At 53.9% G+C, this 12,008-nt stretch overlaps 4 protein-coding genes across 4 annotated transcripts; 3 read left to right on the top strand and 1 right to left on the bottom strand.

Annotated features, from left to right (window-relative positions):
• Nucleotides 1-436: 436 nt before the first annotated feature.
• On the top strand, nucleotides 437-2,821 carry F5144DRAFT_368041 (ferric reductase NAD binding domain-containing protein). The gene is made up of 3 exons (XM_066784463.1): nucleotides 437-1,057; nucleotides 1,111-2,628; nucleotides 2,686-2,821. Exons 1-3 carry the CDS (start codon nucleotides 858-860, stop codon nucleotides 2,717-2,719), a joined length of 1,752 nt encoding a protein of 583 aa, XP_066640362.1. The 5' UTR covers nucleotides 437-857; the 3' UTR covers nucleotides 2,720-2,821.
• Nucleotides 2,822-3,542: 721 nt separating this feature from the next.
• On the top strand, nucleotides 3,543-5,326 carry F5144DRAFT_583892 (PIN domain-like protein). The gene is made up of 4 exons (XM_066789579.1): nucleotides 3,543-3,772; nucleotides 3,824-3,828; nucleotides 3,883-4,444; nucleotides 4,514-5,326. The coding sequence occupies exons 1-4, from the start codon at nucleotides 3,674-3,676 to the stop codon at nucleotides 5,033-5,035; spliced, it is 1,188 nt and encodes a 395-aa protein (XP_066640361.1). The 5' UTR covers nucleotides 3,543-3,673; the 3' UTR covers nucleotides 5,036-5,326.
• Nucleotides 5,327-6,071: 745 nt separating this feature from the next.
• F5144DRAFT_367995 (acyl-CoA dehydrogenase/oxidase) lies at nucleotides 6,072-8,029 on the top strand. The gene is made up of 3 exons (XM_066784462.1): nucleotides 6,072-6,306; nucleotides 6,394-6,674; nucleotides 6,741-8,029. The coding sequence occupies exons 1-3, from the start codon at nucleotides 6,192-6,194 to the stop codon at nucleotides 7,974-7,976; spliced, it is 1,632 nt and encodes a 543-aa protein (XP_066640360.1). The 5' UTR covers nucleotides 6,072-6,191; the 3' UTR covers nucleotides 7,977-8,029.
• Nucleotides 8,030-10,024: 1,995 nt separating this feature from the next.
• F5144DRAFT_551138 (uncharacterized protein) lies at nucleotides 10,025-10,816 on the bottom strand (the record flags this gene model as incomplete). The annotated part of the gene is made up of 4 exons (XM_066787677.1): nucleotides 10,025-10,125; nucleotides 10,192-10,386; nucleotides 10,448-10,567; nucleotides 10,636-10,816. The coding sequence occupies 4 exons, from the start codon at nucleotides 10,814-10,816 to the stop codon at nucleotides 10,025-10,027; spliced, it is 597 nt and encodes a 198-aa protein (XP_066640359.1).
• Nucleotides 10,817-12,008: the final 1,192 nt, after the last annotated feature.

Below are 12,008 nucleotides of genomic sequence, written 5' to 3'. Positions count from 1 at the left end.
CCCGTAACACAGCATCCCTACCCCTTCTTGGCGTCCTGAGTTTCACTGCTTGCTAGTCGTGGTCCTTGCCCATCCCCTCTCCTCCACATTATCAGACACAGGACGCAACATCACCCCCTGGAAGGGTTCCACGTTCGCGATTCTTGCCCTAAGGACGCTCTCTCAGCGCCAGTTCGCTGTGCCCCTTTTTCGACTCATTTGCCAATCGTGTCCGCCTCTTGGACCACGTTTCCGTGCTTCGTTTCCACGCTGTCTCGCTCCGGCGCAGTGGTCAGACTTTATCCTCTTCCTTTCTCTCTTGCGCAAAACGACAGCCGCTGGAAGAGACCAGGCATTGTGGACAGGTATGATCTACACAAATCACCTCATGTTTCCGGGCGCTTGATCGCTCTGCTCTTCACTTTAACCAAACCCGCCCCCGCACCCGACCTTCTGGTCTCCCCTTCACTCCCTCCCCTTTTTTCCTCGTTGGTGCTGCGCATCTTTCCCAGGTGCTTGGTTGCTGACCATCACCGCCTCGCCCCCTGTGGCAAATGCAGGCTCCATATCCACTCCTTAGTATTGCTGCTCGACGGATCTTTTTCTCGACTATCGTTTAGATGGGTCTGTCTCGCCGGTTCAGCAGGTTCTGATTCCGATTCTTTCACGCATTGCGTCTCAATTCTCAGTCGACATTTTTAATCACCGGATTGTTGGAAGGGTTTTTGGGCCGCGGCTGCCCATTGGAGAGAGAGGGCTCGAGGCAATCAGCAAGGAATAAGAGACCAAAATCTTGAAAGAGGTTTTGGGGGGGAAGCTCGAGGGCAAGGGGATAAGCGCGTCTGGGATTCGCGGCGGCAACGCGGACGACACCCGAGATGGCGAGCTACGGAGGATACGACGGCTACGGCGGCGGTAACCGCAGTAGCTCGGGCTCACTAAAGCAGTCGGAAAGGTCAAGATGGACGCCCCTCACGCGGATGTTGCTGTCGGGTGAGATGACGCAGGAGAGGCAAAAAGAGTTGACGCCGCGAGAAAAGTTCGACCGATGGATGGTGAACGAAGGCTACCGTCGAATGTGGGTTTTGGTTTGTCGCTTCTTGACGACCCCGTGCTGACTCTCCGCTACAGTTTTGTCTTTGTATTCATGATACTCCACGCAACCGTGTTCGCCTTCAGTTTCGTCCATTACGCGCTCAAGGACAGTCTGCAGATTGCGCGCGACACTTTCGGGCCGACATTCATGATCGCGCGTGCCGCGGCGCTCGTTCTCCACGTCGATGTCGCGCTGATCCTGTTCCCAGTCTGCCGCACCCTCATCTCGCTGGCGAGGCAGACACCGCTCAACGGCATCATCCAGTTCGACAAGAACATCACCTTCCACATTACCACGGCGTGGTCTATCTTCTTTTTCTCCTGGGTACACACGATTGCCCACTGGAACAACTTCGCCCAGATCGCAGCCAAGAATAACCTGGGGTTTTACGGGTTCCTGTTGGCCAACCTCGCGTCCGGGCCAGGCTGGACGGGCTATGTCATGCTCATTGCCTTGACGGGCATGGTCATCACCTCGGTTGAGAAGACGCGGCGCGCAAATTACGAGCGGTTCTGGTATACGCACCACATGTTCATCGTTTTCTTCTTCTTCTGGTCGATCCACGGCGCCTTCTGCATGATCCAGTCGGATTTTGCGCCCTTTTGCAGCTCGATCGGTACCTCGGCCATCGGCGTCTTCTGGCAGTACTGGATGTACGGTGGTTTCGCCTATCTTGCCGAGCGTATCGCCCGCGAGATCCGCGGCAGGCACAAGACGTACATCTCCAAGGTCATCCAGCACCCGAGCAACGTATGCGAAATCCAGATCAAGAAGGAGCACACCAAGACAAGAGCTGGCCAGTACATCTTCTTTTGCTGCCCCGCAGTGTCATTATGGCAATACCACCCCTTCACCTTGACCAGCGCCCCGGAGGAAGACTACATCTCGATTCACATGCGTGTCGTGGGCGACTTCACAAGATCGGTTGCCGAGACACTCGGCTGCGAGTTCGATAAGAAGAAGGGCGAGTCCTCCAAGGTGGTGGGCGTCAACCAAGACAACGACGAAGTGGACCCCGCGCTCCGGCGGGTGCTGCCGCGTGTCTACATCGACGGACCGTTTGGCTCGGCGTCCGAGGACGTCTTCAAGTACGAGGTCTCAGTTCTGTGCGGTGCCGGTATCGGTGTGACGCCGTTCGCCTCCATCCTCAAATCCATCTGGTACCGGATGAACTACCCGCAGAAGAAAACGCGGCTCAGCAAGGTGTACTTCTTCTGGATCTGCAGAGACTTTGGGTCGTTCGAGTGGTTCCGCTCCCTGCTCCTCGCCATCGAGGCACAGGATGTGGACAACCGCATCGAGATCCATACCTACTTGACGGCCAAGATCAAGGTTGACGATGCGACGAACATCATGATCAACGACGCCAACGCGGACAAGGATACCATCACCGGCTTGCGGTCGCCGACCAACTTTGGTCGTCCCAATTGGGATATGATTTTCCGGGGTATCAGGAAACTACACACTCCTTCCGAGGCTGGTGTGTTCTTCTGCGGTCCCAAGGGGTTAGGCAGTACATTACATATTTTCTGCAACAAGTACAGCGAGCCTGGGTAAGTCCAAACAGCCTTTTCAACATGATTCCCGCTCGTGCTAACGGATGGCTTTAGGTTCAACTTTGTCTGGGGCAAGGAGAACTTCTAGACGATGTCCTCGTGGGATAGCATCAAAGCCGCCTACAAGAGATTTCCGTTCACTACTTCTACTCGGGGCGGGGGACGCCGGCAACCGAAACCGCATACGTGCCTGTTCTAGAACTGCGAGTTCTCGACTGCAAGATCTAAGGCGTCTATACCGAGACCGATGCCAGTTCGACAATTCAGCCAACCATGACGAGCGGTCCGGGTGATGGGGGGAAGGGGTGTCCCCTGGCTGGACCGGCGCGAACAACCACCCACTTCCCCATCAGAACTTCCAGTCCATATTTTGAAGCGTATATTGATTTGCCCGTCGCCGCTTCTTGTTTTCTGCATACCATGTTTGGATCACGGCTTAATAGATAGTGGGCCATTCCTCCTTGGCAAGGGAGCAACAAGAATTATTGTTTTTGGTACATAACTGATTAAAATACCTATACTGTATCTATCTTCTTCCTTGGCCTACATAATCTGTACCAAATGTGCGATCTGATTCCAACCTTTCGTCTGAGGAGTCAACCCCGGTTTTCAGACAATTTCCGCCAAGCAGGTGCTTTCTGTGTATGGCACCGCCCGGACAGGGCCGGGGTGATGAGATAGCCAACTGCCCATACCCAAGGCAAGTGGCTAATGCTTTGGTGAATGTTGATATTCGTATATACCTTACCTTTTGATGCAGCAAACAATGCTTTGTGAAGACATGGTATGTACGAATACACTTGCGGAAGTGGCCGCGTTGGTGTTGGCCTGACCGGGGTTTAAATTAGCCCCACTCTATTTCGCGGGAAGGCGCGTCGCACGCCAGCGGATCGCGTCCAGCGTTCAGCCCCCCAAACTCTCGTGACATCACGAAAAGAGCAGGCCAGGCAGACAATTTTGTCGATATTCTTCTCGCCCAACCCACGAATACTAATCAACAATTCTGTTTTATTGAGTTTCACAACGGTGAGAAGCAGTCAAGATGGGCATTAAGCAACTCTTCTCCATCATCAAGGAGGAAGCTCCAGATGCCATCAAGGAAGGCGACATCAAAAGTCAATTCGGCCGCAAGGTTGCAATTGTAAGGAGCAGCGTTCGCATTTTCAAAACGTGCTGGGCTAACAAATTCTAGGATGCGTACGAATCTAGTTAAATCCGCAAAGCAAACCATTCAATCTAACTTGTCCACAGTTCCATGAGCATTTACAGCTTTCTCATCGCCGTGCGGTCCGACGGCCAACAACTCATGAACGAGAGCGGCGAGACAACATCCCATTTGATGGGCATGTTCTATCGCACCCTCCGCATGGTCGACAACGGAATCAAGCCGCTCTACGTCTTCGACGGCGCCCCACCGAAACTCAAATCTGGCGAATTGGCGAAACGGTTCCAGCGGAAACAGGAGGCGAACGAGGGGCTCGAGGAGGCTAAAGAGACGGGAACAGCTGAGGACGTGGAGAAGTTCTCGCGCAGGACAGTGCGCGTCACAAGGGAGCACAATGCAGAGTGCCAACGGCTGCTCCAACTGATGGGCATCCCCTATATCCTCGCGCCGACCGAGGCCGAAGCGCAGTGTGCGGTACTCGCGCGCGCCGGCAAGGTCTACGCCGCCGCTAGCGAGGACATGGACACCCTCTGCTTCAACACCCCGATCTTACTGCGCCATCTCACTTTTAGCGAGCAACGCAAAGAGCCCATCCAGGAGATCCATGTTGAGAAGGTCCTGGAGGGCTTAAACATGGAGAGGAAACAGGTAAGCCTCTCTCATCTTTCACACTCGACCGCCACTCCAGTATACTTATCGCACCAACCCCCTTTCTAGTTTGTCGACCTCTGCATTCTTCTGGGCTGCGACTACCTCGATCCGATCCCCAAAGTTGGCCCGTCCACGGCGCTCAAATTGATCCGCGAGCACGGCAGCCTTGAGAAGGTTGTTGAGTTCATGAAGAACGACCCCAAGGCCCGCTACACGGTACCGGATGACTGGCCATTCGAGGACGCGCGCGACCTCTTCTTCTCACCCGACGTGCGACAGGCCGACGACCCGCTGTGCGATTTCAAGTGGGACAAGCCCGACATGGAGGGACTGGTGAAGTTCCTGGTCCAGGAGAAGGGGTTCTCGGAGGACCGCGTACGGTCGGGAGGTGCTCGCCTCGAAAAGAACCTCAAGAGCTCACAGCAGTCCCGCATCGAGGGATTCTTCAAAGTCGTTCCCAAGACAGAGGCTGAGCGCGTGGCGCACAAGCGCAAGCTTGAGGAGCAGAACGAGGCCAAGAAGAAGAAGATCAAGGAGGAGAAGAAGGAGAAGGCTAAGGCCAAGGCGAAGCCTCGCGGGGCTGCTTGAGAATGACGACGCTGAGCTCCGTTCCGTTGAACGGCATTTTTGGGAGAAAGAGGTGCATCCTCTTGAATGATTTGCTTTGCAGGTGCTTGTACATCTTGCTTCAGTCTCAGGGCACGGCGTTGGTGGTGTTGGGGTCAATACAATAAAATAACTATGGGCTAGCTAAGGGGAAATATGTATAACCTAGGGTTCGGGCTGCCCCCCCTTAATGTTGCAGCACAATCATGACTTTACAAACAACAAACACTCCTGGCTGCAAGAGCTTGTGAAGCTTCTCAAGTCTTGGCCCACTCATGCACGAGTCGAGTGCGTGTCCACCTTCAGTGGCCGAACAATGTGACAGGGTTTCACAGAATTTGCCTCGGCTCATCTGTGGTGGTAATCCGGCCCGCCGTCATTGGCCAGATATGCCATGACATCAGCCGAGGACCATTGAAGGCGGCAGTGGCTGCCAGCTCCCACCACCCGCGCACTGTCTTTCACATGCGCCAAATGGATTTGTACATGCGTGCCTCTCAAACTACCCTGCGACTCCAAACAACATCGTTACCAACCTGGAATGTAATTCAAAACACTATTCATTAGTAGGCTCGAGGTAGGGTGGAATATAAATGCATGGCAACCGATAATACCTGTCAGACTGTGAAAGCCCCCGGCAGTTCAGCGTTCCAGGTTGGTAGTTGGGGTACTTAGTGCCTAGGTAGGTTTCGCCGCTCGATTCGCCTGAATCTCCGCAGTCTTCCCCATACTTTGGCGGGACCAAGAACGGAGTTGACTGCCATGTGCGGCCAGATATTACCACGGAATTGTTGTGGGGGTCCCGGGACAGAGGCGCATGCATGTGTGTGGTGCCGTGGCAGCGTGGGTGTCCCAGATTTGACGATTTGGAACAATGAACAATGACGCCGATTCGCATGTGATTGCGAAGGATCCGGTTGTCGCATGCTCACCCACCTCAGCCTTCCCTTCCGAGACGGACCCGGCTCTTTATTGAAGAAGGGGCTCTTCTTCCCTTTCCAATTTATTCCCAACAACCCCAAACTCTTTCCCATTACATCCATATTTCAACTTTTGGGCTCATTCTCTCAAACCTCACTCAATCTTCCTTTCCGTCCGAAGCCTGCGAACGACCAACACAGTGTGTGACATTTACACCATGTCCAAAACGTTCACCCAGAGCGACGTTGCGTCGAACAACAAGTCGGATTCCTTGTGGATCGTTGTCGACGGCGATGTCTATGATCTCACCAAGTTCCAGGATGACCATCCGGGTATGTATTATGTAGCTGCTCAATGCACTACCTCATTTATCTTCCATGTCCCTAGCCGCCTGGTTTACTAACGGAAATATGGGACAGGCGGCAAGAAGATCCTACAAAGAGTCGCCGGCAAGGATGCGTCTAAGCAGTTCTGGAAGTACCATAACGAGGGCATCCTCAAGAAGTACCAAAAGCAGTTGCAAATCGGCTCTCTAGACACCAAGCCGAAGCCCGCCGCTCCTCCCGCACCCGCACCCGCCCCCAAGAAGGAGGCGCCCAAGGCTGCCGCTGCTGCTGCTGCTGCCCCCGAAGAAGAAGCCGAGGCTCTTGAGCCCTTCGGCGAGCAAATCCCCTTTTCCGACCCCGGTTGGTATCAGGGTGTAAGTACCACTTCGATTTCAAATATAAAGGGGTTAGGGGCATTCTAATTGGTTTTGCGCGCACAGCACCACTCACCCTACTTCAACGAGACACACGCCGCGCTCCGGGCCGAGATCCGGGAGTGGATTGACACCGAAATTGAGCCGAATGTCACCGAGTGGGATGAGAAGAAGCAGGTGCCCGCCGAGGTGTACAAGGAGATGGGCCGCCGCGGCTACCTCGCTGGGTTGCTCGGCACCCACTACCAAAAGGATTACGTTCAGAACTCCATCAAGTCGGTGCCCGCCGACAAGTGGGACCTCTTCCACGAAATGCTGCTCACCGACGAGCTTAGCCGCACCGGCTCGGGCGGCTTTGTATGGAACGTCATCGGTGGTTTCGGAATCGGCTGCCCGCCCCTGGTCAAGTTCGGCAAGAAGCCGCTCGTCGATCGCATCCTACCGGGTATCCTCGCTGGCGACAAGCGCATCTGCCTGGCTATCACGGAGCCCGATGCCGGCAGCGACGTGGCCAACCTGACTTGCGAGGCCAAGCTGAGCGAGGACGGCAAGCACTATATCGTCAACGGTGCGAAGAAGTGGATCACCAACGGTATCTGGTGCGACTACTTCACCACGGCCGTGCGCACCGGCGGCCCCGGTATGAACGGAGTCTCGCTGCTGCTCATCGAGCGCGACTTCGGCGGTGTTTCCACGCGCCGTATGGACTGCCAGGGCGTGTGGTCAAGCGGTACCACCTACATCACCTTCGAGGACGTCAAGGTGCCCGTCGAGAACCTGATCGGCAAGGAGAACCAGGGCTTCCGCGTCATCATGACCAACTTCAACCACGAGCGCATCGGCATCATCATCCAGTGCCTGCGCTTCTCGCGTGTGTGCTACGAGGAGTCGGTCAAGTACGGCAGCAAGCGCAGGACGTTCGGCAAGAAGCTCATCGACCACCCCGTCATTCGCCTCAAATTAGCCCACATGGCCCGCCAGATCGAGGCCAGCTACAACTGGCTCGAGAACATCATCTACCAGTGCCAAAAGATGGGCGATACCGAGGCTATGCTGCGCCTCGGCGGGCCCATCGCCTCGCTCAAGGCCCAGTCCACCGTGACCTTTGAGTTCTGCGCCCGCGAAGCCTCGCAGATCTTCGGCGGCCTGTCGTACTCGCGCGGTGGCCAGGGTGGCAAGGTTGAGCGCCTGTACCGCGACGTCCGCGCCTACGCCATCCCCGGCGGCAGCGAGGAGATCATGCTTGACCTGAGCATCAGGCAGAGCATGAAGGTGGCTCAGATGCTGGGCATGAAGCTGTAGTGTAAGATGACACGGTTGCTTACGATATGGGACGTGGGTAAGAATGCGGGGGGGGGTGCACTTCGGGCTTGGGGCGGTTTAGGGGTTCCTTGTATAACCACAAACTTATTGGGTCGGTATTTTTCTGTCTAATTGTTCTTTGGATTTTCTTTCAGGGGGCATTTTGAGCCACTCCCTTCTTAGAGAGCTTTTGGCTACACGGAGAATGGTAGTATCGCCGAGAAAATTGGCCGGCGGAACGGAGAAATAGATACCTTGTTCAAACATAACTTTCACACTCATGTGAACTCATTCCAGGGGGTTGATACACGGCCCCTCGGGCAGTAACAGAACCTCCCCACTAGCTTCGAGGTCGCCCCCTATTCGCCCAAGCCGGGTATGACAATCTCATACTCGAGTCAAGCGGCAACTGATTTTTTACTTCTTGATGACGTGCTCAAGATAAGCCAGTGTTTTACCAGACGGGGTCATGACGCAAAGAGGGATCGATCGGAACGGAGTCTTATCATGCCCTAGGTGGGACCTCGCTCTCGTAACCAGGGGCTCGTTGCACAGCAAGCGCCATTACGTTTGTTTTGGGCGAGTTTGGTCAAGGTGGGGGGGAGGGACATGTCAAATCGGAGAGGGCGAGCGACAGACTGGACCCAAAATAAGAAATATGGAACGGAGGTAAAGATGCTTATCTGTCTTAGATTCCGTAGGGATGACGTCTACTTGCTCGTCTATCTTTTAAGGGGCGTTGAGGCGGGAATTGAGCGCGCGGAAAAAGAAAAGGGGAAAGGAAAACAGAGCGGATGTGGGAGCCGAAAATGGGATATAAGGAACGCCACGAAAAAAAAAAAAAGGGCCAAGCGCGAGATCGTCTAACAGGATGGCCATGGAGATTTTACTAATTTGGTGTGCAATGAACCTAGATGCTAGATGGCTAGATGATGTCAGCGACTCTGAATATTGATCGAGGAGCAACGACGAGTGTAACGAGTGGGCTTTAAGCAACTCAGAAATAGAACAATGTAGGTGATTGAATATAATCATTACAGCTGTTCATAAACAGCCTCTTGAAGAGATCATCATGTGGAAAATTGTGTGTTTGGGAGAGGGAGGGAGCAGCCCATACCTTTTCGAGGAGCCAGGAGTAAAACGGTTCTCCGTCTACGTCGAGTTGGAGCGGCGCGCTTAAGAGATGTCAGCTAAATGCGAAGACGCCGAATAGGGGACGAGAAAGTTTAGAGTCCAAAATTCAGAAATAGAACAATGTAGGTGATTGGTTATAATCATGACAGTTGTTCATAAACAGCCTCTTGCGAGGATCATCAGGTGGAAAGGAGGGGTTGGATGTAAGAAACAAGCAGTAATATACCTTTCAACGGAAGCCCCACGGAAAGGCGACGATGCTGAAATGACAGGTCACAGGTCTCATACAGGTACTGTCGTCAGGCTCAAGGACATACTGGAATATGTTAGCAACTCTGAAGAAGCCTACTCGGGGGGAAGAAGGAGAGTATGGAGTGAAATCAGAAATAGAACAATGTAGGTGATTGGTTATAATCATGACAGCTGTTCATAAACAGCCTCTTGCGAGGATCATCAGGTGGAAAGGAAGGATTGGATGTGAGAGAAAAGCGGTAATATACCTTTCAACGCGATGATGCCGAGCAATGACAGGTCATAGGTCTCATACAGATACTGCCTGCCGTAAGGACATACTGGAATAGGTATGTCAGCAACCCTTAAAAAAGCCTGCTGGCAGGAAAGGAGGAGAATATGGGGTGAAATCAGAAATGGAACAATGTAGGTGATTGGTTATAATCATTACAGCTGTTCATAAACAGCCTCTTGAGCGGAATCATCATGTAAAAGGGGGTGGAAGGGGGGGGGGAGGAAAAAGGATAACACATACCTGGCGCAAAGCAGATGAAGGGGGTTCAGCACAAAAAATGCAGCCCAGGCCAGCGTTGATGATACAGCCATCCCATTCTGCAAGATGAATAGCCAGTCTGTCTTCTGCTATATGTACACAGCCTGCAGGAGGCCAGGCTTGCAGCACCTTATGAAGCATCGGGGTCCGCGTTGACGGGGTTGATCTCAATCCCGTACCTCTCCTTGATTCTCTCTCGCCTTCGCTCCTGATAGCCCGGCGGCTTAATACCTAGAAGCGAGTTAGCCATGGTCGGGGATAGTCGGCGGGCGGAAGGCGGCAGAACACAGTACTGACCTCTGCCTTCTCCAATCTCAGCAATTGTCTCCTCAATCGGCCTTCTCCTAGTCTTGCGCAGCATCTCCTTCCGCTCGTACTCATCCACCTCAGGACGGTTCAAGTACCCCCTCAGCGTGCCGCCTGCGTAATCGTATGCCCCTGTGACGACGGCGGCAAACACGCCATATCCGAGGATGCGGGGCATGCGCCCGGCTAGAGGGGGTTGAACGTCAGTCTCATCGAGCTCCAGAACAGGGTCAAAGCCTATCCTTACTTCTCAGGCCAAGGGCGGCGCCCGCAACGAATCCACCAAGGGTGTGGTTCCAGTAGTCGTCCTTCTCGCGCAAGTTGGCCGAGGCACAGCGGGTGAATTCGTAGGCGGTGCCGGCAACAGCTGGGAAGAGGGGGGGGGAGTAGGTCAGCAAGACATGAACCAAAACACGCATGGAAGTAGGCACGTACCGAAGGTGGCGACAATGCCGCCGTGCTTGGTGAATGTGGTCCAGGGCCCGACGTTCGTTTTTGAGAGCGAGTTCCTCACGGCGGCGAAAAGAAGACCTATGCCACCGAACCCCGCGCCCTGGTAGAGGCTGAGGTGGATGGTATCCTTGGGATGGTAGTGATCATCCCCGGTCGGCGCCATGTTGCCGGCTGGTGGTGGTGATAGCAGTGGAGGGGAAGGGCTAAGCTGCGAAAGCAGAGGGCCAAAGTTGAAGTCGATTGACGGGTAATTGGCGGTTCGAAATGGGGCCTGAAGCTGGGGCCACCCACTGAGCTCCAGGACTGCAATTATTAACCTATGATTGGCTATATGGTGTACACAAGTGGGGTCATTATAAAAGCAGCACCCCCACCTCCAACTCCTTCCCACACCATGGAACTGGGCAGACAGCAAAGACCGAACGCAGCGCAGCATGTAAGCTCGTAAGGTATTAAGCGGTATATACAATACCAATATCCAATATCCCTATGTCCGGTTTCAAGTCGGGCAACACATCATCCCAACGCTAGAGGGAGTGTTTGTGTTTTGCTGTACGAAGTACACAGTAAGGTTAGGGTTTCGCTAAATAAGCCAAGCGTTTCGTTACCTCAAAAAAAGAAGAGTGACGCTTGCCTGCACAGATACGCCCAGAGGTATTCGCAAACCTGCCTTACCTTACATACCTGATACCTGGTAAGTACAGAGCTGCGGGCCGTGTAACATGGGAATTTAAAGCTGGAGCTTCCTCCCTGGGACGTTGGGGGGCGAGGCGATTCGTCAGCCCAGGACCAGATCCGGTCTCAAACGGTGGACGGCAGTGAGCTACCTAAGTTACAACTGCCCAAACCACAAACCTGATTACCCCAGGGCTGCCTCCAGGCCACACACGCTACAGACAGCAAAATAATAATATCGTATTGGCCGATTACTTTTCTCTCTTCAAACTTATCATCGAGTGTTCGTCCCTACATATTCTCCTGGACTATTGGCCAATAACCAAGGCGGGGGGGTGCCTATTTTAGATACCCTTTCCTCCCACCTTCCATCCATACCCCAGCCCAGGTACGTGCGTGCGTGCGTTAGCAGGAACACCCTCATTCAAGATCGGTGACCTAGTATAACGACCGAGGTTTGTCGCTTGTTTTGTTGCTCATATACAGCAGCCAAGTTTGTTCAAACCTCGCAGCCATTGTTCCCACCACACACACCCTCTCGGTCGCCTTCACCCCGCACCCCAGGATCTCTCTCACTGCCGCTTTTGTTCCACGAGATCCAACTACGGCGAGGGGCGCAAGAAAAAGGCGACCAACGCTACCTAGTACGCCCACTTCCATCACTTTGAAACCTTCTCTCT

This window comes from Chaetomium tenue (assembly GCF_020726465.1).
Source record: "Chaetomium tenue strain MPI-SDFR-AT-0079 chromosome Unknown F5144scaffold_6, whole genome shotgun sequence".
NCBI lineage: Eukaryota > Fungi > Ascomycota > Sordariomycetes > Sordariales > Chaetomiaceae > Chaetomium > Chaetomium tenue.
Note: the sequence above shows the minus strand (reverse complement) of the source record. Positions and strands in the feature narration are given on the sequence as shown.

Excerpts from the sequence above, each read along its gene's own strand:
- F5144DRAFT_368041 (XM_066784463.1), top strand. The coding sequence starts at position 858 with ATGGCGAGCTACGGAGGATACGACGGCTACGGCGGCGGTAACCGCAGT. Across the intron at positions 1,058-1,110 it reads AACGAAGGCTACCGTCGAAT|TTTTGTCTTTGTATTCATGA; the intron begins GTGGGTTTTGGT and ends TCTCCGCTACAG. Across the intron at positions 2,629-2,685 it reads AACAAGTACAGCGAGCCTGG|GTTCAACTTTGTCTGGGGCA; the intron begins GTAAGTCCAAAC and ends GGATGGCTTTAG.
- F5144DRAFT_367995 (XM_066784462.1), top strand. The coding sequence starts at position 6,192 with ATGTCCAAAACGTTCACCCAGAGCGACGTTGCGTCGAACAACAAGTCG. Across the intron at positions 6,307-6,393 it reads GTTCCAGGATGACCATCCGG|GCGGCAAGAAGATCCTACAA; the intron begins GTATGTATTATG and ends AATATGGGACAG. Across the intron at positions 6,675-6,740 it reads ACCCCGGTTGGTATCAGGGT|CACCACTCACCCTACTTCAA; the intron begins GTAAGTACCACT and ends TTGCGCGCACAG.
- F5144DRAFT_583892 (XM_066789579.1), top strand. The coding sequence starts at position 3,674 with ATGGGCATTAAGCAACTCTTCTCCATCATCAAGGAGGAAGCTCCAGAT. Across the intron at positions 4,445-4,513 it reads TAAACATGGAGAGGAAACAG|TTTGTCGACCTCTGCATTCT; the intron begins GTAAGCCTCTCT and ends CCCCCTTTCTAG.